Source organism: Alosa alosa, chromosome 6 (assembly GCF_017589495.1).
Source record: "Alosa alosa isolate M-15738 ecotype Scorff River chromosome 6, AALO_Geno_1.1, whole genome shotgun sequence".
Taxonomy (NCBI): Eukaryota; Metazoa; Chordata; class Actinopteri; order Clupeiformes; family Clupeidae; genus Alosa; species Alosa alosa.
This window is the reverse complement of record NC_063194.1, coordinates 16,164,848-16,188,937: the sequence shown is the minus strand read 5'-3', so window position 1 is coordinate 16,188,937 and position 24,090 is coordinate 16,164,848. Positions and strand designations below refer to the sequence as shown.

Sequence of the window (24,090 nt, the reverse complement as noted above, 5' to 3'; positions counted from 1 at the left end):
ATGTAGTTGTCATGTCCAAAATATTGCATTCCTATGAACTGCATGCAACAAATTCCTCAAAAGAAGATGGACTCATCACCGTTTTGGTTTCTCAGTCTTCAAACAATAAACTGGATATCTTTTGGGTGTAGCCGAAACAAAACATGTCCTGTTATGCTTTAGGAAACACTGAATCGCCATTTCCTGATTTTATTGACCAAACAACTCAATAATTGACAAAATAATTTATGAATCATCAACAGAAAAAGATCATTAGTTGCAGCTACAAATAGCTGCTCAAACCAGATATGGTTAAACAATAGCCATGGAAATTCTCTGTTGACTAAATCGTTTTTTTTTTCTGGATAACCAAACAAAATATCAAAAGTGATGTAGCAGGTAACTAGTGATGTTTTATTGATGATTTTATTTTTTGTCAGACCGCAACTATGTCTGCTGTGGAGGAGGTCTGCATTATCAGATGTTATCAGAATACAAGCATGTAAAACTGATTGAAATGTTGCATGGGTCTTTTCAAGAGAACAGTCATCCTTCTGTCATAAATTTGGTGTCTTTTTTCCATTCATAGGTTTTTGAGTCAAATGTACTTTTGCAAGCCAAGAATAATTTTGATTGTCATCAGTTAATCTGTTAGAATTGGGTTAGATATTTCCAGACAACAAATAAGAGGCAGTAGGAGCAAAAATGTACTGTTGTTGCCACTGTGAATGTGAATGGGTTGTCAGACAGTAAAACAGTATTTTGTCAGCAGCATTAAAATGGGTGGGGTGAAAATTAGGTGTCATGCATAGACAGTAAAAGAAAAAAAGCTTTGTCCGATGCGGTTCGTGCATGATTGTTCAAGGACTGAAAAACAATTGCTTTAGCTCACGGGCCTTTTCTCCACTGGTAACAGCACTGAAAATCTTGTGGCATGCATGCCATGCAATAGGACTCTGCATTACCTGGCAAAAAACAAAACCTTTTTGTCAGATCATGGAGAGATTTCAGATAGAAGGCGTCTTCATAGGGTGGTGTTGGTGATTGCTATTAAAACTGAATTGTAGACTGAAATCAGAACTGCCTCTGGTGGGTAGTGCTAAAATTTGTAACCTAAATTATTAATTCCACAAAAAGACTGCTTTTATTTGTTTAAAAAAATTGATTAGATTCTCCATGCAATTTTTGAAATGAACAAACTGAATAAAAATGTTGAATATTGCATATTGATATTGAAGTATTGAAGAATCAGATGAAAATACAGTTGCTACATAAAGGATTATAGGCCTACATAATATTGATTATTTAGATGTAAAAATCACATATTATTTAGGAGGATTACCCTCGCAAAAAAGGGGTGAGGGTCTGTTTGTTTCAAATGAGTAGCCCTCCATATGATTTTGAGTCCTTCGGGTAGCCCTCATTCCCAAAAAGGTTGGAGACCCCTGCTCTATAGCCTACTGCAAATGGCTCAAAACCCCTCTGTCCACTGTGCAGACCTTGTTTATCTGTCATCCCAAAGACAAATTGGCGATACATTGGCAGCAAAAATCAGCTCAACACCAAACTCAACACACTCAGCCCAAAACCTGTATGTGATATTGCCTTGCTAGTTCTGCGTTTTCGCAATTACAAAAGGGGACAGAAAGACAATGGGCTATTCTGAAGTCTTTCCAACCGAGAGACAAAAATGTACCCAGTAGCCGACTCTGGTTTTGGGCATGGGACCTTGTGCTTAGATAAACACAGACATAGGCCTACTTTCATAAAACATTTTCATCAAGTCTGAGATGGTTAAGATGCGTGGACCTTGAAATATTTCCAAAATGTTGGCTTCCCTGTAGGCAAACATGACTGGGCCTAACTTGAATTAAGTACAAGCAGCCAGCACATGCATTAAAAAAAAAGTGTTGTAATAATCTCCAAAATAGGTAATACTGTCACAATGCTTGAAGAAGACGATGTTCACAACCCTATGTCACAACCGACATCAGTGCTGGTGAGATAAGAGTAAAAGCATTCACAAAACCATGAGTCTATATTCGTCATTCTCTTAAACCTATTTATTTTTTTACAGCTTCATCGGTGCGGTTCTGATGTATGTCCATTAACAATAGCAGGCAATAAATGTGTCCTGCTATTTGTCTTCAGATGTTATTACGTTTTATGACTAATGTATTCGCTTGTTATTATTAGACAAGTGAATTGACTTTTGTGGAAAGTGCCGACAGGAAATTACGAATGTTATTCTCAGTGACTGATGGAGAGAACAGGCGAGGCTTCTGGTTAGTAATGCGATGGCCGCGCACTGTATTATTTTGATTTTGTGAAAAACGTCGCTTTTAAGTGTAATTTAGCCGAGAGCAATGTTTCCGAACAGCACCGGAATTCTAGCGACACCTTTGTAGGAAGATATCATGGCCTCTCGATCGGAATCAGACTTGCAATTAGCAAAGGACTTTCTGTTTTTCCCCGTTCAGTGAAGGCCTAACGTTACACTAGCGGCGTTTTGGTAGTTCGGTGAAGCGGGCAACAGACTTGAAAGGAGCGGGGTTGTTTGTGTGAGTTTGGAATAAGAAATCCAGGAGGTGTTTTGAGATAAAGAGATGCAGAAGCAGTGGCAATTTAATGCAGCGTGTAAATGTTTGGCAAACATCACTATTTTTACAGGGCTAGTTGGTTAACATTAGCTGGCTAACGTTAGCAAGCTGACTTCAGAATTAACGTTAGCTAATGTTAGCTGTTTGTTATCAAGTTAGCCAGGGACAGAGCCATGCTAGGGTAGCTAACGTAACAAACGAGCAAGCTGCAATTTGGTTGCAAAGACGGCTGTAGAAGGATTTGCCAACTGGCGTTAACTGTTGTAGTTCTGTTTCTGACTATCTAGCAAACAGACTTTGTTCAAAATAGTGATCGGTTATCATGCTAACGTTTACTTTCAGCCTGTCACTTAACTTGGCTGAATCGTTTGTTATTTATCTTAACTGAGCTGAAACGCAGGTAACGTTAGCAAACAAAACACGGTTAAGCTACAATTTGGCTAACAGACGTTAGTTCTAGCCTTTTAACAGTAACGTTAGCGTTATACTGGTTTGCAAGTCAGTTACGATACTCTTAACATAGGGAAGGTAACATTATAAGAGTTTTTTTTTTTATATATATATATTTATATATACCGTTTACATTATACCGTTATAACCCAGTTAACGTTAACTGTTAACGTCAGCTAACGTTGTAAAGTTAACGTTAACTAACTAACTTCGCTTGGCTTAGTACTTGGATGTTTAGTGAATTTTGCTTGGCCATAGTCGGGCGAAGTTGCCATTTGTGACAATAACTTGTGAAGCATCGTCAATAATGATAATCGTGAGAAACCAGACCTTTGACGTTAACATGGTAATGATTAGTTATTGTAGTAACGTTACGTATTCGATTAATTAACGTAGCTAATGTTGCCATCTAGAGAAGTTACCCTGTTGCCACGACAACTAGTATTCTGCGTTGGGTCTACTGTAGGAGGTCTGTTTGCTAGATTGCTTTTTTAGATGTACCAGTTGCTGGTCAATGCCAACAACGATACAGTACGTTTAAATCAACCTGCCAATGATCGCAAGCTGCTTCAGATAGCTTAAGTGATGACAACAGTGAAGCGCAGTGCACCTGCTGCAAGTGCTGTTCATTGGAGGGCCTAGGTCAAACTCTGATGCTGCGAGTACTATTGCTTTAGTAAGCTGACGAATTTTGAGTCAAATTTACTGATCCACAGTCAGTGAGGTTCATATTACAAGACACGTTTCTTAAGCTAATGAACTGATTATGTGCTTTTCATCTGCCCTCGTAGGTCATCTTAAAATGCGAGTTTGTGTTGTAGCTAATTGTGATTTCTGTCCATTTGTCAGAAATAGCATGGATCCAGACAATGGAGCAGACCGTGCTCTCAGTCTGCAATGGAAGAGCTACAAGCTTCTTCAGGACCCAACCATAAGGAGGGTTGCCCAGAAAATCTACAGATACGATGGAATTCACTTCAGCGTTCCAGTAAGTGTCCTGAGTTAGTCTGTTTGTTTGTTTGTGTATGTGATTGCATACTGTGACTCTAGTCTTACCTGTTTTAGAGATTTAAGTTAGTGGAAGTATATGCATATCATTTTACTGCCCTCTCCAGGATTCAGGTTTCCCACCGGTTGGGGAGTTACGTGACCCCAGACCACGCCGGATCTGGTCTAGACACACTGATATGGTGCTGCCATTGCCCAAATTTAAGGTCTGTGTTTGCTGTTCCCACACCTGGCCTATGTGTATTTCAAATTCTGAAGTATGCTCTTGTATAGGCTGCTATGGCTCCTTCCAATCAATTATTTATAACATTTTAATATACCTCTGTTTCTGATGTATAATCAGTTCAGTCATTTTCCACTTGACCCTTGAGCAAGGGACCTGTAGGTTTCCTCTCTATACGTGTCCCAGGGTATTGTTCAGTATTTGTTGCTGTTGTAAATTCTTTGATCATCCTCCAGGCTGTAATACACCATGCCTTTTGTCCTCTTTGGCTGTTCTTTTCTGTATTGATATTCACTGAAGCATCTTCTGTGTCACTTTTTTCTTGCACCACAGCTGGATGAATACTATGTGGGGCCCATCCCACTTAAGGAGGTGACTTTTGCTCGTCTCAATGACAACATCAAGGAGCCCTTTTTGGCGGAGATGTGTGCCAAGTTTGGTGAGGTGGAGGAGATGGAAATCCTGTTCCATCCGAAGACCAGGAAGCATCTTGGCCTAGCAAGGGTGCTGTTTACCAGCACTAGGGGAGCAAAGGATACAGTCAAGCACCTGCACAACACCTCGGTCATGGGCAACATTGTCCATGTTCAGCTTGACATAAAAGGTGCCATTTATAAACAGTATTGTGCAAGTTATTATCCCAATTGAAAAGGTTGAACAGGTTGTTGTGGTCATGAATGTCTCTTACTTCATCTCACAGTTCACTTTTAACGGTCATTAACTTTCTTACTTTCAAATGCAGGCCAGCAGAGAATGAAGTACTATGATCTGATAGTGAATGGCTCCTACACCCCACAAACAGTACCCACTGGAGGAAAGGCCTTGACTGAGAGGTTCCAGCCTCCTGCCCCTACCCAGCCAGACACGGTGAGGCAATTTCTGCAAAGCCATCGTTTTGTTTGAAAAATGTGTGTATGTGTGAAGAATGTCAATTTGCATTGGCTTGTGTTTGCAAAAATAAAAGTAATGTACTATAGGTGAAGAAACAAAATTGCAACACCTCGTAAAGAAACAATCTGATCATGTGGCAAAAACTCCACTGTAGACCTTTAAAATGCACACCCACAGTAGAACCTGGTTTTGATATACAAAATGCTTTCACAAAGCACAAGTTAGTAGATCAGGTTTGCACTGCTGGGACTGTGCCTCTTCAGCAGCTATACATCTATTTACTAGTGTGTAACTGTAATAGTGTCCTTAATGTTAACAATCCTGATGGTAAAAGGGCCATCATTTCTTCCTCTCTTCTAGTGTTTATTTCCCCCTAAATCCTACATTTCCTCCAGAATAGTATTGATCCGTCTATATCTGTCTAATGTGTGGCCTCCTCCCTTGTTTTTCCTTTGCAGTCCTCAGATATTAGGCGGCGGCTTTCAACAGAACAGTTGACAATGCCCGCTGGCATACCCCCTGTTACGTCCGGTAGCACCACACCGTGTTCTGCGGATACAGGCTTTGGTGATCAGCGTCTGGACAACACCCCCTCTTCCTTGGGTGGGCCCTACACCCCAGGTTCCACATCCTCCCAGGGTGGGGGGACTCCCTACACCCCTCGCTCAGGGACCCCTTTCTCCCAGGATTCCGGCTATGCCGTTGGAAGGTATTCTTTCGTACTCTGTGTTAGAGCCAGTTTTGTGGATTTTAAAACAGTTAATAACGTTCAACACTATTGGTGTGTGGCCTCAGTCAGTTATGCAGCTGTAATGTTGTGCAGTGTCTTTAGGCAAAGTTTGACCTCTCTTTTTCTTTATGTAACATTTTTCCCCCGTCCCAGGCACGGTGGTTTCAGTGCTGGTCCTATGGGAAGCGGCTACCCTCCGCAGGACATCCTGCCCTCGTCCTCCTGTTCCTCCTCAGCAGTCTCCTCCTCGTCATCACTGGGCGGCTTCAAGGGCTCCCGTTACCACGACGACCCCCACATGCCCCCCCAGGAGCCCCCCATGTTCCACCGAGGTCGCCCCGGCTACCCACCGCCCTCTGCTCCCTTCCGACCCAACGAGCCCCCTTGTTACCCACCTTTCGCCAACCCCGGCGCCCATCACATGCCGCTTCACCCGCCCATGCCACCTCCCTCGCAAGTCCCCCAGTACGAGCAGCAGCCGCCCATGTTGGACCGGGACAGGGACAGAGACAGGGGTCTGGGGCGGGACAGGGACCGAGATCGGGACCGCGAGAGGGACCGAGACAGAGACTCGGCTGGACGCTACGGAGGCATCAGCTCTCGCCGCGGCTCCTACCACCACCAGCAGGAGGCCACCGCCGCCACCTCCTCTTCGGCCTCCTCGGCCTCCTCCTTGGGTAAGTCCTCCCATCATTCCCACCACTCGCACCACGGGCACCACGGAGAGCGGCGGGCCAGTGAGGACCGGGAGCGTGGTTACCGGCGCGACAGTGTGGGCTCGCGCTCAGGGGACCACGGTCACCAGAGGCATCGCAACCACCACCACTCACACAACCACCACGGGGCCAGCCGCAGGCGGGACAGCCGGGACCGCGAGCGCGACTGGGAGCGCGATGCTCCCGACTACGCCAGCAGTTCCGACCCGCGATACGGTCACCCCAACTCCTCAGGGCACCACCGGTCCTCCAACAGCCTGTCGCCTCCCTACTCGTCGTCATCGTCCTCCGGCTCGGCGTCTAAAGACCATCTCCCACTACCCCACCACGAACCCTCCAGCTCCTCTCGCTTGGACCCCGCGTCCTCTCGTCTTGGGGACCGGGGCCTGGGCAGCTCGTCGGACGGTGACTTCCGGGCCGTTCCGCACCACACACCCCTGCCACCACCTCCTCCGCCTCCTCCCCCACCTTTGCCCCCGGCTTCGGTCATAGCGGCCGCCGTGGCGGAGACTCTAGGCGCTCTGGACTTCGGTCAGGACAGTCCGGTGCGCGAGGAGCAATGGACCAAACCCAAACGCCGTCCCAGCACACCGCCCATCCCTCCCCGCTCCCCTCCCCCCTCCTCCCCTCTCCACCCGGCTGTGGCCTCTTCCTCCAGCTCGCCCTCCTCTACCTCTCTGCCTCACCACCTTCCTCCCTCCTCCTCCTCGGCGTCCCTCTCGCCCGCGCTGCCCCAGCGCGACTCCTCCTCCCCAGAGCCGGACTCCACCAACGAGAGCCTGCCGTTCATGCACCACAGCAGCAGCCTGGACTCGCGTATCGAGATGCTCCTGAAGGAGCAGAAGGCCAAGTTCTCCTTCTTGGCCTCTGACGAAGAGGAAGAGGAGGGCGAGGAGAGGCCCAAGGGCTCGGGGGGTCAGCGAGACGCAGGGGGAGTGGGGACCGCACCCGGAGCGGAGGAGAGCAGGAGCAGGAAGTCCCGGGAGGAAGGCGGAGAGAGGGAGCGTCAGCGGAGGAGAGGAGAGACGGATGAGACCCATGCGCGGAGGAAAGGAGAGAGGGACAGAGATGGGCGCAGGCACCGAGGCCGAAAGCAGGGTTCAGAGGAAGCAGAGGAGACGAGGAAGAGCCCTGCGGTGATCGCCGCGGCAACACCTTCGTCGACGGCTCAGAGCACTGTCTCGGAGTCACCACTGGTCCAGAGTGGCCTCTCCAATGCCTACAGGCAGGAAGAATCTGTCGACAGCAAGAAGAAGGGGGCACATACGCCACCCACCTACAACGGGCAAGCCCAGGTAGGCCACCTTCAGTGGTGTATGTATTTGAGATATTTAGTTGTTGATGTAGAGGGCATTGTATTCATCAATGAGTACAGTTTCAGGGTCATAACATGCTTCCTAAAATGATTACTCAGCTTCGTATTTTTACACTGCAATGTGATGTCTCAGCTAAGCTCTGATAGTGCTATGTACTCTGTATAACCATTTATTTTTGTCCAGACTGATGGTTAAAATAAACAACGGTCTCCTCTATGTCAACTGCTGTCTCTTCCCTTTTTGCTGTTCTTGGGGATCAATAAAGTATTTATCTATCCATCAATCAATCTATCTATCTATCTATCTATCTCTATCTATCATCTCTCCACAGGCCTCCCCTCACTCCTCTGGGGAGGACATGGAAATCTCCGACGAGGAGGAGGAGAACCCCATGGCCGCAGCCTCGGCCCTGTCGTCCTCCTCGTCCCCGACGGCCTCTTCGCAGTCGGCGCTGCCCCCTCAGACACCGGACCCCTCGTCAACCCCCCCGCCCTCCCTCTCGGACTCCGGCCAGCACTTCAGCTCGGCCATGCCACCGCCCCCCATCCCCTCCTACCCTCCTCACCTGCCCCCACCTCCCCCGCCGGGCTTCTCCCTGCAGCCCCCTCCCCCGCCGGGCATCCCGCCGCCGATGCCGCCCATGGAGCTGCACCCGGAGTACCCGCCGCCACTGGGCCACCACCTGCCTTACGACTACGCCTCGTCCGTGGAGCTGATGAGCCAGTACAGCGGCGGCGCGCCCATGTCCTTCCAGATGCAGACGCAGATGCTCAGCCGCCTGCACCAGATGCGCGCCACGGGGTCCTCCAATGGCACGGCGGCCCCTCCGCCCGGCGAGGCGCCCCCACCAGGCGCCTCCTACCACCTGCACGGCATGCCCCCGCCGCCGCCGCACCACCCCTACATGGACCAAGAGGGTGCAGCTGGTGCCCACTACGACCAGGACCACCGTTATATGCCCCCTCACATGCCCTACGCCTACCCGGACCCCCACACGGGCCAGCTGCCGCCTCCCCACCACCCCCACTCGCTGCCTCCGCCACCACCCTCGGCCTGGCCACCGCACGTGCTGCCCCAGCACTACCCCTCGCACTACCCGCCGCCGCCATTCGGGGCGCTGAGCGGCGCGGAGGGGGAGCAGTACGTGGCGCCGGCTGACCCGCAGGTGCCCATGCTGGGCCAGAGCCCGCACGAGGCCACGGTGCAGCTGGTTATGGCCTCGCTCATCCAGGAGATGAAGAACATCATGCAGAGGGACCTCAAGCGCAAGATGGTGGAGAACATCGCCTTCGGCACCTTCGACGAGTGGTGGGAGCGCAAGGAGAGGAAGGCCAAGGTGAGGACAGCCACTGACCTAATGCATTCAGTTGAGGGTGATCTTCACAAATACAAACTAAAAATACAGATTTTTTCCCCCATAGATGGCTGCTGAGTGGTGGTGGCAACATTTGTTCAGTGAAGAATAGGTCTTTGTTTCTGTCTTTTGTTTTTTTGTTTCTTCTTTCTTCTTTCTGCACTTGTCATTCCAACTCTGTTTACATTGGAATGCATTTGACAAGATTGATTTGTCCAGTCTAGAAGGCTTGTAAGTAGTTGCACATAAGAGCAGATAAGGCCAGTGTGGTGATGACCATATGATCATCCCCTGTCTCAGAACAAGTGTGGGACTGCAGTCGAGACACTTCAATCTGCAAGTACTACTGCTCTGGTTTAACCTCGATCTGTGTGTGTCCACTCTCAGCCCTTCCAGACCCCCATGCGAGGCGTGGCGGTGCGGGAGGAGGAGAAGAAGGAGGAGAAGCAGACCAGCAGCCGGCCAGTGCAGCCACTCATGTCCCTGGTGGACTGGGCCAAGAGCGGCGGCATGGAAGGCTTCGCCCTGCGGGGGGCGCTCCGACTGCCTTCCTTCAAGGTACAGACCCCACACATGCACACCATGCTGTAGTAGAGAACCAGCACTGATAAAGTTATGCTTTTCTGTACGGACATGTTTTCCCTGGTCTTACTGATAGTTTAGCAGAACTTTTCCCATTAATTTGCTGTTTGTGTGTGTTTCAGGTAAAAAGGAAAGAACCGCAAGAGCTGGGTGATGGCGGAGAGATGAAGATCAAGCGACCCTCCACACCGCCTGATGAGGAAGATGAAGGTGGGCTCTTAGGTTCAGCACACTGGAATCATGAGTTGTCCGCTCACATTTTAAAGGGATGTCTGGGATTTTTCAATTTGCGGCCCTGTTGGCAGACGTCTCTTTCAAGACTCATCCGTTCAATATTATAAAAGAGCTAGCCTTCTAATCCCAGCAGTACTTTCATAAGACAGCAGCTGGTAATGATCAACATATCATTAAGTGTCAATCAACCTGGACAGGATACCTACAGAGATACATGTGTGTTTGTTTACCCCAGTAAAGGGAAAGAAACTATCATAGGTGTGATGTTAATCTACCCCCTCACTTACCTAGCTCAATACTGGACACATTTTTGTATTTTTTGTCTGATAATGAAAGTACTTATAGACATCTAGCAGGGCTCTTTTTAAGCAAATCCTAGATGCAACATTTGTCCCTGATCTGAGGGTCTTATGGATTTTTTTTCCTCCATCACCCACCCCGTCCCACTCTGGCCACCTGCTCCAGACTCTTACCAGGGTAAAGTTGCGGACGGTGCCGGTGGCCGAGGTGATGGAGACGGCCGTGGCTCAGAGAGGGACAGCAGCAGACGGCGAAAGAAAAGGACGAAGAGCAGGAAGGGCTTTGACCTGGACAGTGAAGGAGAGGAGACGTCCGAGGGCTCCTCCTCTGACAAGGTATGCATGTTTTTCACTCCTCTGCATGTTTACACAGGGAGGATTTGGGGAATAGAATGTGTTGGATATATTAGTTATGGGTTTCTTGCGCCATGTTAGTTATTTTTCCATCACAACAGGTAAGTATTCCAACACATTGCTTGCTTTTTTACACTACCAACTGATAAATGTGAGGTAAATAAATAATAATAATAAGTAAATAAATGTTATAAGTGTTTTTCATGACATGCGTTTTCAGCGAAGACAAACATTAACAACCTGTAAACTTCAGTTAAACAAAATGCTGTTGAAAGATAATTTGATTTATGATAATGATTGAATGTGAATTTTTTTTTTTTTTTTTTTTTTTTTTTTTTTTTATGTAAACAAAATAAACCCACACTTCAGTAAATCTGCACCACATCCATACCTGTGATTTCTGTCCCAAACGCTAGATGGCAGCAATTCATTTCATGCGTTTGTTTACGCCACCCTCCGGGCCCTCTAGACTTACTGTGAATTTCAAGAGAATTCTGAGAAGTGTGTTTTTAATAAGTAGACAGGTTAAGGAAACAATGTATTGCCCATCATGATGACAGATGTTTTATAGCTGTTGTTTTCCTCTTTGCAGGAAGATGAGGACAGCGACAAGGAGGATGAGTCAGATGGTGAGACCAATTCCCAGTAATTTCCTGTGTATTAGCCACGTTGTGTATAGCCGCAGGACAGTGTTTCACGTTAAAAAAACAAAACCATATTAATGGTTTATCTCTCCACCTGCCCCCTTGTATTAACCTCATAGCTGAAGAAATTGTGCAAAGTCAAGGTATAAACCACGGTTAATAGTTGGGAAATTACGGTATATTCTTTTTCCAAAGTCCAAAGTTTTTTGGTGCAATTTGAAAGTGTATGGAGATCAGTCATTATTGCTTTACAATGCAAAACGGATCTAAGCAGATGTAAAGATATGCATTTTTAATCAAAGCATTCCTTCCAAGGCATCTGTACTCATGCAAAGTGTCAGCAACATTTGGCTTTTCTTTGTCATGTTCATTGTGCTTTGGTATTTCTCCTAGATGAGGCAATCAGTGGTGACAGTGATGATGAAAGCCTCTCCTCTTCCTCTGAAACGTCCTCTTCCTCATCGCTATCCTCGTCATCATCATCAGAAGATGAGGAAGAGGAGGAAGAGGGCGAGAGGGCTGGGGAGAGTGAAGGTCTGGACACCATGGATGAGTCCACCATGGACAGCATGGCACTGGACTCCGAGAAGGAGAATGAGAGGTATTGGTGATATATGGGTAGCTAATTGGTACGCAACAAAGCACTGTTATTGCTGAGAAATCTATGTTCTGTTTGTCAGTAAGTACATGTTATGAAATTGTTATGTTGTGTACTGCCTCTCATATTTCCCACAGACACGTAATGTTTGTTTTCATTTCTTAGTGATAGAGCACTTGTCAACCAATCAGCTGCAGCTGCTGGCTCAGAGATTAAATCAGGTGAGTCATGTGAAATTAGTCAGGTGGTGTTGTGTAATAATAAGCTAATTCAATTTGAATACAAACAGGTTCTAATTTTGTCTTGGTTATTTTCTCCCTCTCCTCTCTTTTTTTCCCCCCTTTCTTTCTTTCTTTCTTTCTTTCTTTCTTTCTTTCTCTCCAGAAGTCACTCCATTACCAAAGGACCAGCGGCCTCCCTCTCCACCTATGCCTCCCCCTCGACCGTCCTCCCCAGTCCTCCTCCTCCCCCCGCTCAAAAAGCGCAGAAAGACCGTCTCTTTCTCCACGGACGAGTCCGACTTCAAGCCCCCCAGTGCCCCCCTGTCCCAGTCTGCCTCGGCCGCTGCCCCCCAGCCTGCCCCGCTCCTCCCGGTCAAAGCACAACCCCCCGAGCCCTCGGCCAGCGCCCCGGCCGCCACAGTCCCCGTGGCCTCCACGAACAAAACCCCCCTGCTGCTCCCCTTCGCCTCGCGTCCCGGAGAGGCCAACGCACTGTCCCCGTCCCCAGGCCCCGCCGCTGTGCTCACCGTGCCACCCCCGTTGCGCGCCCTGCGGCCCGAGGAGCCAAAGAAGCCAAACAGCGGCAAGCAGCGCCCGGCAAGGCCCCGCCGTAAAGACGATGCCCAAGCCACCGCGTGTGTACGCGACCGTGCAGAACCTACCGCTGGACCATGCCTCCATGGTGCGTGTGGCCTACGAGGAGCCGGCACCACCCAGCCCCGTCCACAAGGGCCGAGGGCGCGGCCGGCCGCGCACCTCCAGCATCTCGGCCCCCTCGGCCACTCACCCGCCGCTGCTAGAGGAGGACGAGGAGGACGAGCTGGACGAGAGGGAGCGTGAGCAGAGACTCCGGCTGCGGGAGCAGCTGGGCGCGTCCAGCCTGCTGCAGCTCGCCTCGGCGTCTACGCCCGACCTGGCTGTTCTTGCCGACGTGGCGCTCACCCTGGAGCCTGGCGACGGCGACTCGGAGGAGACGGAGACATCGGACGAGGCGGAGGAGCACAAGCTGGAGGAGGACGACTTCCTGTTCTCCCCACGGGGCCGCGCGCCCGTCCCGTCCACCATGCACCCCGAGGGCCTGCTGGCGCTCGCCGAGCACAACTACTTCCGGGCGCCCGTGGTGCCCCAACCCTCGACCCCCGCCTCCCACAGGAAGGGCTCCGCCGGCAAGACAGAACCGGCCTTACTCTTGCCCTCCGACCTCAACCACCACGCCATCTCGAGCGTGTTGGAGGCGCCGGAGGAGGTCATCGGGGAGGCCGCCATCACCGACCCGTACGGGCCCCTGGGACTGCTGTGTGAGGCCGGAGACGTGGCTGAGGCGAAGGCGGCGGCTCTCACCCCGCCAGGACCAGGGGCCAAACGCAGAGGCCCGGCAGCGGCACGGGAGACTGAGCTGGAGGCCGTGGTGCTGGGGAAGACGAAGAAGAGGAGGAGGAAAGACTCAGCGGAACTGGAGCCAGTGTCGCCCAAGAAGCAGAAGGAAAAGGAGACCAAAAAGCAGAAGAAGTGGAAGCCGGAGGTATGGGCCGTTGCGTGTTGCGTGGTGCATGTTACATGTTTTTGCAACGGTGTGCGTATGTGTGTGTGTGGGTGAAGGATGTAGGAAGGTGACCAGACCCTCTGTTAAGTAAACTTGATTTCTTAACATTTGTGAGCTGGATGTTCTAGGATGATACATCCTGTGCCACACGTTATGAAATAAACCACATAATCATTACTTGATTCTCTGTTAAAGCGATGGTTCGGAGTAAAAGTCCTGGCAGGAAGCATGCATAAGGATGTCAACTAAGGGAAAACAGGTTCTGAGAGGGCGTTTGGCTCGGGGTCATGTTGCAAAAGAACCCTAGAGTGAAATTACTCCGAACCTGAAAACTGTGACAAGGTATCCTTGGTCTGTTGAGGTAACATGATTTAACCATGCCCGCGCTTGAAATTTATCAACACATTAGGTCCTTGAATTTGAGGATATTGGGCCTGGAAAGTCCTTGAAAGGTCCTTGAATTTGACCAAGTTGTGGGAACCCTGTGTAGATATACCAGAATACTTAGATTTGTGAGAACTGAGAACTGAATCCTGTGGCTTTTTTAAGGCTGTTCCAGTTAAACTTGGCTGTTTTGGTTTTGCTTGTGTGTGTCTTTTTGTTTTGTGTGTCATTAGTTACTACCAAACCACATTGTGGGAAAGTGACACACATTTGCTTTGTGTCACTGGCTGTACCTGCCACATTTGTGGGTTGAAGGGTTATAGCCTACTTTGAAACTTTTCAGGCTGTACTTGATTTGTACAAACAAGGCAAATGCACGTCTTTCATTCACCAGTGTCTAAACTGAACTGATTTTTACAGAATCCCATCCAAAAGAGTTTTATACATTGTTTGTAAACGTGTTTTTTAAAATATCTAATAGAGTTCTCCGGTATGTTTACCAGAAAGGTCCATTGTTTTAGTCAAGAATGCAAAATGAGGTTGGGGAAGTTTGCAGAAAACAATGAACCCGGAACAATACAACAATCATACAGAACAATAAAAACGTTTCGCGGAATGTTTGACTGAAAGTAATATAAATCCACACCATTACTGAAAGTCAACCTGATGAAAATGACCTTTAAAGGCCACATATTCTTTTCATCCATGCTTGGTGTACAGTGCTCTGATAGATGGTGACTTTGATATGACTTGCTAGGCCCATGAATTGGATGGGCTACGTTTGAGGTCATCTGTATTGTTCTCATGGAATGTTTTCACAAAATTAGAACATGACTTGCGGCATTTTTTAATAAGTGGTGTTTTTTAAGGGTTTAATAAGTGTGATTTAGTTTTCTCTTCCGCCTGTCCCTCCCTCATCCCTCTGCTTCAGGATGTGGAGCCGGAGGTGGACGTGGACGTGGAGCAGCTGGAGTCGGGCGAGCTCTCGGACTCAGACGACCTGTCCGACTCGGACGATGAGCTGTTTGGCCGGACCGCCGACGGCCAGCCCGAGGAGCTGCGCAAGAGCGAGCGGCTCTTCCTGCAGGAGGCGGGCCTGACCCCCCAGCGACGACCGAAGCAGCACCAGCTTGTCCCTTGCACGCCCTCGCCGCCCCCACCACTGCCACGCTCCTACGACCAGCGCAGCGAGTTCGAGCAGATGACCATCCTGTACGACATCTGGAACTCGGGGCTGGACGGCGAGGACATGCGACTGCTAAAGAGCACCTACGAGAAGCTCCTCCAGAACGACCAGAGCTCAGACTGGCTCAATGACACACACTGGGTCCCCCACACTGATATCCTTGAAATGCAGGAAGGAAAGAGGCCTCTGGGTGTGTGTGGGAGGGGGGGAGACAAGGTCACACAGCGGTCATGCCTTCTCATGACAAGAAATGCAATCGTCTAAGCGCAGTGGGTGCGTAGCGAAATATTCAGGGAAACACATTTGTGAGTTTGTGATTACGAGAGCAGCTGTGGAGGTGTGAGGAATGAAGTCTGAACTAGTACCTTATGAGGGCCATTCACACCAGGACGGATAACTAGAAAGACAAAAGCGTCCACCCTGACCAACGATAAGGAAAGTCTCTCCTCGTGTTGATGGCTAAAATTTGATTGACTCAGCCTTTTATCAAAATTGCTCTGAAAGTGATCCCCAACGATATTTCTTCATGTCTTCATGTTGAATGGCCCTTTAGTCCCATACATTAACTAGGAGGTGGAGCTGTTTGTCGTGGTAGTCACATCATTCAGAGCCTAGGCTTAGTTGCAAACTATCTGGGCTTAGTGATTTTGGTCCATAGCAGAGGTTTATCGTGCCTTTGAGAATTAGTTCATGGAAAAAATTATGGTGAAGTAACATTCCTAAACCTTTAAACAGGTGGGAATGGAAGCATACAGCTGTAGATGAGATAAAGGAGGGTGGAATGTTTAGCAAGGCTGATATCTGGAACGAAAGGCAGAATACTTAGGTATACATATATATGTGTGTGTGTGTGTGTGTGTTTGTCTATGTCTGTACGTGCATGCTCACACACACAAATGGCATACACATTTATGTTGGAATGGGCAGCAGAGGAGAAACTATAGAGAGCAGCAAAGGTTGCAGGGTATGAGTGATAGAAGGCCAGGGAGAGGGAAAGAATGTGTCCTAAGAGGGTGGGCTGTGAAAGTGCCTTGGCTGCTGTTCTGGGGCATTCCATGCAAGAGGGTGATGATGTCCCTGGAAAGATTCCAGAATATAAATCATTGTCCGCCCCTCCACAGATATGTCTAATTGCAAAACAAGTTTATGTGATGCTATAATTGTTGTGTGCTGTTCTACCACATACTCAATAACTCAATTTGCCATGTTTTTACCACTGCCTATTTGGATTTTTTTATCATAAATATTTGTCCTCACTGAACCATTTTGACGCCTTAACGTTTGGCTTGCACTGACCAATCTCCCGCACCCACGGCGCAAGAAGAAGGCGGTGGACGGACAATTGAGGGAGCACGTGACCGGCTGTGCCCGAAGCGAGGGCTACTATGCCATCAGCCGCAAGGAGAAGGACGTCTACCTGGACCTGGACCTGCCCGAGTCCATGCTGGAGATGGACTACGACGTCACGGTAAGACTGCCTCTGGGGTTTCTCTATATCGATAAATAATGGCGGCTAGACGGGTACTTTTTTTTATCCCCAAGAAAATCCAGGAGCTCCCCCATATCTCTTTTAAAATCCCTTCTCTGCTCGCTGAGGTTTAAACCTGTCTTTCTTTCTGTTGCTCTTCTGCATTTTATTGTGGAATTTTCGTGGCCTTCCCCCTCTACATTTCACTTCTGCCTGTAGCTCCCTGTGGGACTCCATGGCAGGGCCGGTCTTGAGGCCTCTGCTTTTGTCATTCTCTGTAGGAAGCCTCACATTTGCTCCATTTCCCCGTTGTCAGTGAATGATGTGGTCCAATTTTGGGGCTCGGTGACCTTTTTAAAAATAAAGATCAAGAATGAAGACAGATGGCGCTCTTTTAAATGTTGAACCTGACTGGGTCCTTTCAGTGCTAACAAGAAACATGACGCAACAGTTGTACTGTTGGCATAACAACAATAGTGTCAATCTTGGTTTGAGGTTGCCAGGAGTAGCTTGGCAACCCATTACAGTTGAGTGTGGGTGTTCATGGCAAAAGAAAATGGCCTTTCTCTGGCTTTTGTATTCACCACGACCCCTTTATGGTCTCAGGGTTCGAACCGCCTCCTCTCGGAGAGGCGCTCAGAGCAGCGGCGTCTCCTGAGTGCCATCGGCACGCCGGCCGTCATGGACTCAGACCTCCTCAAGCTCAATCAGCTCAAGGTATGTGAATGTTCACTTTCTGAAACTCGCACTGCTGAACACTCTTAACATGTGCCACACACACACACGTAATGAAAATCCGAGTCTCTTTGTTGATGCATGCTATTGTTACCCACAATAAGCCAGCATTCTAATCAAGGACTCCCATTTTGGCACGGTTGGGGTCAGACTGAGCCACTGAGCTCATATTGAGTGCGGTATGGTTGGGGTCAGACTGAGCCACTGAGCTCATCGGTGCAGCACGGTAATGACTTTATTATGCCACATGACGGTTTTCATTAAACAATGTAGTCTCAGTCAAGGAGAAACTGCTTTGAAATGGACCCCATTGTGTAGGCTGTCTCACCGCACGAGTCAATCACGCATGCACCATTCACTCCATTCTCTTCCTCTATTTTTGGAGACACTGATATAGGAAAGCTCAGGCACAAGAGGCAGCCATGGCAGCCTGCGCGACCATATTATTTGAACAATCTGTATTCTGCCTGTTGAACGTCACTCTTAGCTGCAGTTGTGACGTAGGACAATAGTTTAGGAAACTGACTGAAGTTACATCTAAGTGATCGATATTTCAAATGTTTAGGTAGTCGGGGATGGTCACTATGCAGAGTGAAATATTGGTGAGGGTGGAAAGGTACAGCAAGCAAGCAAGGTCTCGTAACGTACATGGGCCTCTTTGCTTACACCTGTAGTGAATAGCCTACAGTCCTTTATACTTTCAGAGCTATTAGTAAAATGTTTGCCAGGCACACAAGGCAGCACAGTCTAAGCATTCATTGAAGTGAAAATAAGGAAGTATGCTCGCCTCCCACATATGAGCGTGTCGCGAAGTACGACTAAACCTGTGTGCTTGATTAAGCTAAACTGGTAAATGTAGGCGTCAGTATGACTTGTGTCCAGTCTAAATTGTAAATGATATTGTAAATTATTTATCTAAATACAAACATGCACACTTCCCCCTCCCCACATAGTCTTACCCCACCACTGACAGTATTTTATTCCATCTGCATGTCACAAGCACTGAGGAGGACCTCTGGAATGCATAGCCAGGAAGTTTGTTTGTGTAATCCTGTCTCAGTTTACCAAAAGTTTAGTGTAAGCCAACAAGCTTTTGAGACCTCCGAAGACGCACGGCACCGGCTCACAGTTCGACATGGGTGGCCGCTGTAGTGATACTCAATATGTTACTGGCGCAAACAGTAGCTAAACAGATCTTGGTAATGCTTGGTTAATGTCCTTAAACAGACCTGCTGAAATATACTGTCTGAGGTAGTGCATGTCAGCCAAGGGTCACAAAGATAAGGCCTTGGTAACATGGGGAGGATGGATATGAGATTTAAAACCTCCGCACACTTATGCAGCTCATACAAACAAGAGTCTTATTGTGCCCGAAAAACTGCAATAACATAATATTTGAACCTGGTTCAAGAGCGTCTGTGTACCTGTCTTTGTTTCAGTTCCGGAAGAAGAAGTTGCGTTTTGGACGCAGTCGTATCCACGAATGGGGTCTGTTTGCCATGGAGCCCATTGCAGCGGACGAGATGGTCATAGAATATGTGGGCCAGAACATCAGACAGGTGACATACACACTCATTCAGGCATAATAAACACACTCTTCGATCTATAGATGGACATATCATAACAAGGGCCCAATTAGTCTAGCCTTTCTGCTTGTAAAAGGAATGACACACACACACACACACACACACACACACACACGCACGCACGCACGCACGCAGTCAGAAGGGTACCAGTGAGTTAGATCTGTATGCTCTCAAAGGTCATTAAGGGCTACGTCAGGTCATTACCCTGTTATTGCTCAAGTACCCTTAGGCCATCCGCCCTTCAGTTTGAGCTCAGGTTGCCCACGCAGAAGATAGAAGGCAAGATTCCCACGCTCATGAACAACCTAGAAAAGCCATGGAAAGGTTTTGCACATTTTGTCAAAGAAAATGGGAGTGAACCCAGCACCTGTTATTCTGATGTGGAGAAGAGTCATTAGACCTTGTTTTATAATGTTTGTATAGGAGGGTGTTTGTGTGTGTTCATCCTGTCTGTGTGTGTTTGCAGATGGTGGCTGATAACCGCGAGAAGCGCTACGCTCAAGAGGGCATCGGGAGCAGCTACCTGTTCAGAGTTGACCACGACACAATCATAGATGCCACTAAGTGTGGAAACCTGGCTCGCTTCATCAACCATTGCTGCACGGTGAGTGGCCTATGTGTAACACACACACACACCCACACACACAAACACACAATACAACACAACACAACCACTAACCCTCACATGACACAATGTTGTCAGACACTCAAATTCCCCAAATGTGATTTTGACTAGCTGCTAATTGCACCTTGTATTGTACAGTCAATTTTGGATTGCATAATATCTCTTGGATTGTATACCCCATTAAGCACCAAGGTAAGGTAAGTGGAATGTGTCCTTGAATGATATCATGGCTCGGAGGTCATGGTCCAAGGATGGGAGATCTGCTGTCTGGTCAGATTATCTTGGGTTAAAGTTCCCTAGTTGGTGTAAAAAAAACACCCAGGTGTCCATTTCAGGGGTGTTATATGGCTTGTTCTTTATTGCGCTGTGTACTCGTTCACTCATTCACTCCTTTTTTTTGCCCCTTCTCTCCCTCACAGCCCAACTGTTACGCAAAGGTGATCACCATCGAGTCTCAGAAGAAGATTGTGATCTACTCCAAGCAGCCCATCGGCGTCAATGAAGAGATCACCTACGACTACAAGTTCCCCATTGAGGAGAACAAGATCCCCTGTCTGTGCGGGACAGAAAACTGCCGTGGAACTCTCAACTGAGAGGCCTCGTGGCTAGACGGACCCCAGTGCTCACACACACACACACACACACACACACACACTCCTATTCCTGCTGCCTGGTTAGCACTGCCTCGCAGCGTTCAGATCCTTGGCCACCCCAGCTTCCATAGTGACACCCGCTTCAACAACTGAAAAAAGAAGAAGGAAAGAAAGTACACAGTTTCTCATTGACTCACAGTTTCTCATAGACTCACAGTTTCTCATTGACTCACAGTTTCTCATAGACTCACAGTTTCTCATAGACTCACAGTTTCTCATTGACTACAGGCTACCTAGCAGCTGGTTGAACTCTGTGCCGGCTATCTGACTTTCTTCACAAGCTAAGTCAAGACGGCCAACTCCAAAGCAAACCTACATGCCTATGACCCTCATAGAGACTTCTAATCTGCTGCTCACTGACTGGAAGTAGAACATGGAAACACACACAGTCACCCCCCTGGCTTACTGACTGGAAGTAGAACATGGGAACACACACAGTCACCCCCCTGGCTCACTGACGCTGTGCAGGTGCAGGCCTCTCACATAGATCACTTTGAGAGCGTCTCCGCAAGAGTGGGCCGTGATCCAAAAGCCGTATTTGTTCAACCCAAATTTCATCTGAATTCCAGGTCCTGGAATTTTCTCTTGCTGCAGTATTGGATGAGGTGTGTGCAAGTGTGTGTGTGCAAGTGTGTGTGTGTGTGTGTCTATGAATGAATGAGAGAGAGAGAGTAAATGTGAGTGAAAGTTTTTTCAGATCCCAGTGTTCTTATGCCCTGTTAGTTTTAGTTTATTTTTTTTAAATGTTTGACTGAGAGTCTGTTAGTTTATGGACAGGTCTTGTCTGAAAAGATGCCTCACATCTCTCTCTCTCTCTCTCTCTCTCTCTCTCTCTCTCTCTCTCTCTCTCTCGCTCACATGTTCTGCAGCTCTGTTGCCAGGACAATGTTTATACCATTGGCAGACGTTTCATTTAGTTTCTTTCCTTAAGTGCTTATACCTTCAAGCGCACAGCTGTCAGTTGGCAGAATCGTATATGGCCATTTAAAGGGCATATTGAGCTGGCTGCATTCAAAGATGTCCGTTTTAAAGTTACATTTTCAAATGATGCAAGACATTGGAAGAGCTAGGTGGTTCATGTTCAGAATAAAGTTCGCAACATTGTTCTTAGTTAAGGATGAACTTTTCAGCATTAGAAGTATTATGCCTATACTACAAGACTTTTAAAGTTTGGTATAAGCTGTGAGAACAGTGAAAGTGATTGTGTGCCCATCCTTGTTGCTTGTGATTGGCATGTTTCCGCTACACTGTATGCAAAGTTTGATTTCTTGGCTCTGTCATTGATTTTATTTTTGCCTATTTCTCATGGTGGTTAGAATTGCTTCAGTTCACATGGAATACCCATAATACTCAGTTCTCAACATGTGAAATACCATTGTTGTGTTGTGCAAGAACAGACAAAGTGCAAACAAACTTTCACTTTCAGTGGAGATATACAAGGCAGCGAGATGTGTGATAAGTGCAGTAGACTTTATTTTTCTTTTCTTTTGTCCTTTTCAATGTTTATTTTTACCAGATTGGCAACCCTGTTAACAGAGAATTGTTTTATGGCCTTTTTAAACACTGGTGGTATGTTATTAGAAGAAAACCAAACTAATTATACATTTTAATGGACCAAGTCAGACCCCCATTTTATCCCCTATTCCCAATTGAAGTGTGTATTTGTGTGTGTGTGTGTGTGTGTGTGTGTGTGAATGGGTGGGTGTGCTTTGAGAGAATGTTTGCAAGAGATTACCTTTGTAAGGGAGGCAAGGTTTTGGTCTATAAGAATGACATTTTAAAGACTTTTCCCTAAAGTTAGGGGGATTGGTTGTTCAAAATTTTGTGTTCACTAAATGCGATCCAGCTTGACCGGACTGATCATTCGGGCAGAAGGTTTAGTGCAACTGATGTAATGGAAATCTCTGTGCTCAGGCCAAGTCACCAAGTGTGTCCAAAATGGGTCGACTGTCATTGACTTTAATCTAAATGTGTGTTACAGTTTTATGTTATTGTTTTTTTATTATCCAGTCATGCGACCCTGTCAGCATTCACTTACTCTGGCAAGAGGGAACCCTGTAAAATATTTGTAGGCTCTGCGGCAGCCTTTCAGTGCAAACTGACCCTCTGAGGTGAAAGTAAAAAAAAAAAAAGCATAAAGTTCACGAAAAACGTGTAAATATTGTAGAAGTGTTTGTTTCTCGTAGAAACACACGGGTTCCAGTTTGTAAATATGTCCTTCCTTTTTTCCCTACTTTCCCTGAGAGAGAGCGAGAAAAAAAATCTGTACATACCTTTCACGTACCTTATTTTTATTGGGTTTTTTGTTTTTCTGTTGTTTTTTTCTCTCCTCCTAATTTGATTTATTATTTTAATATTATTTGCAATATTGCTCTTGTATTAATGCGTTGGACCCTTTATTAATGGTGTATTAAAATATTTTTTAAAAAACTTGACTGCACTCCACTTTTTTTTTTTTTTTTTTTTTTTGTAAATTGTGAACAGGTGCACCAGTGAAATGCTCTGTTTGTTTTGACATTTGAGTGGAATTTTCACTCATCTGTTTAATTGTTTATTGTTAAAAGAATGAACCGGATCACACCTAACAATTTGGTTATATAAGAAAACCGGTTGAGAAGAAAAGACTGTGTTTCTGAAAAATTTAGTTGTGTTGAAATCCAGCCTATTCTCTACCATTAACCATGAGAGTCGACGGTGCATACTAATAGTGTTTGTTCTTATGGGACAATGTGATCCTAAACTTAAGTGTAGAGGTGTACACACATCTATACCGATTCTACAGGTGCTGGATACTAGAAATACTGAGTAAAACAAAAGAAAAGGTATCCGCATACTGTTTCTAAAGCTCCCAGCTTAATGGTGGGTGATACACGTTTTCGACCACTCAGGTCTTCGCCTACTTTCGAGTGGTCGAAAAGTTGTGTGTCACCCACCATTAAACTGGGAGCTTTAGAAACAGTGTGCGGATACCTTTTCTTTTGTTTTACAATGTGATCCTAACCTGGCCGCTTTGTTCTGTGCTGTTTGTAATTTCTTTAGTTGATCTTTAGATGCAGATGACCATACAGGTACACAATAATCCAGGTGACATAAAAGATTTAGACACCTTTCCCACAATGTGTGTAGGGACATAAGAAAGACATTTCCTCACCATGGAGATACCGCAACCCATCTTCTTCACTATGGTATCGATGTGTTCTGCCCATGAGAGCTGACTATCTATTATTGTGCCCAGTAATTATGACCGCCGCGCAGCAAAGCGGCGATCATATCCTCCTGGGAACGAGGGAAAAAAAAGTGTCCAACAATTTATTTTTTGTTATGATTTCCTTTCTATTTAGGATTAAAAAAAACATCTTACAATTTTTTTTTTTTTTTTTTATTATTTTTATTTTAAGTTTTATAGCATGTCCCCTGTGGTGGACAAAAGGACCGTTTTAGTATGAAAAGGTAGCCATGAAAATAGACAAAAATGGACAAATTATGCTTTTAGTGGTATTAAATTAAGGGTAAACTTAACCAAATATAAGAGAAACGGTTATTTATCCTTCTAGACTACTTTATTTGCCTTTTTGGACAGTTGTATTAATTTTTTCTGGATTGTTCATTTCATTTTCATGTTTTTCTTTCATCTGCGATAATTCATTTTTTAGTCTTACTCTTCTTCGCTATCTTCTTGAGGCACAGGTTCATAGTCCTCATCTCTGTTTC

At 46.9% G+C, this 24,090-nt stretch overlaps 1 protein-coding gene across 1 annotated transcript; it reads left to right on the top strand.

Annotated features, from left to right (window-relative positions):
• Window positions 1-2,734: 2,734 nt before the first annotated feature.
• On the top strand, window positions 2,735-22,803 carry setd1a (SET domain containing 1A, histone lysine methyltransferase). The gene is given in 22 exon segments (XM_048245917.1): window positions 2,735-2,979; window positions 3,879-4,017; window positions 4,145-4,243; window positions 4,594-4,864; window positions 5,003-5,127; window positions 5,610-5,860; window positions 6,035-7,892; window positions 8,245-9,249; window positions 9,655-9,825; window positions 9,972-10,059; window positions 10,549-10,718; window positions 11,329-11,365; window positions 11,774-11,981; window positions 12,144-12,199; window positions 12,363-12,771; window positions 12,773-13,721; window positions 15,058-15,466; window positions 16,605-16,780; window positions 17,387-17,497; window positions 18,955-19,074; window positions 19,568-19,705; window positions 20,146-22,803. Coding segments are annotated over 21 exon segments (6,957 nt in total). The 5' UTR covers window positions 2,735-2,979; window positions 3,879-3,885; the 3' UTR covers window positions 20,320-22,803.
• The last annotated feature ends 1,287 nt before the right edge of the window (window positions 22,804-24,090 follow it).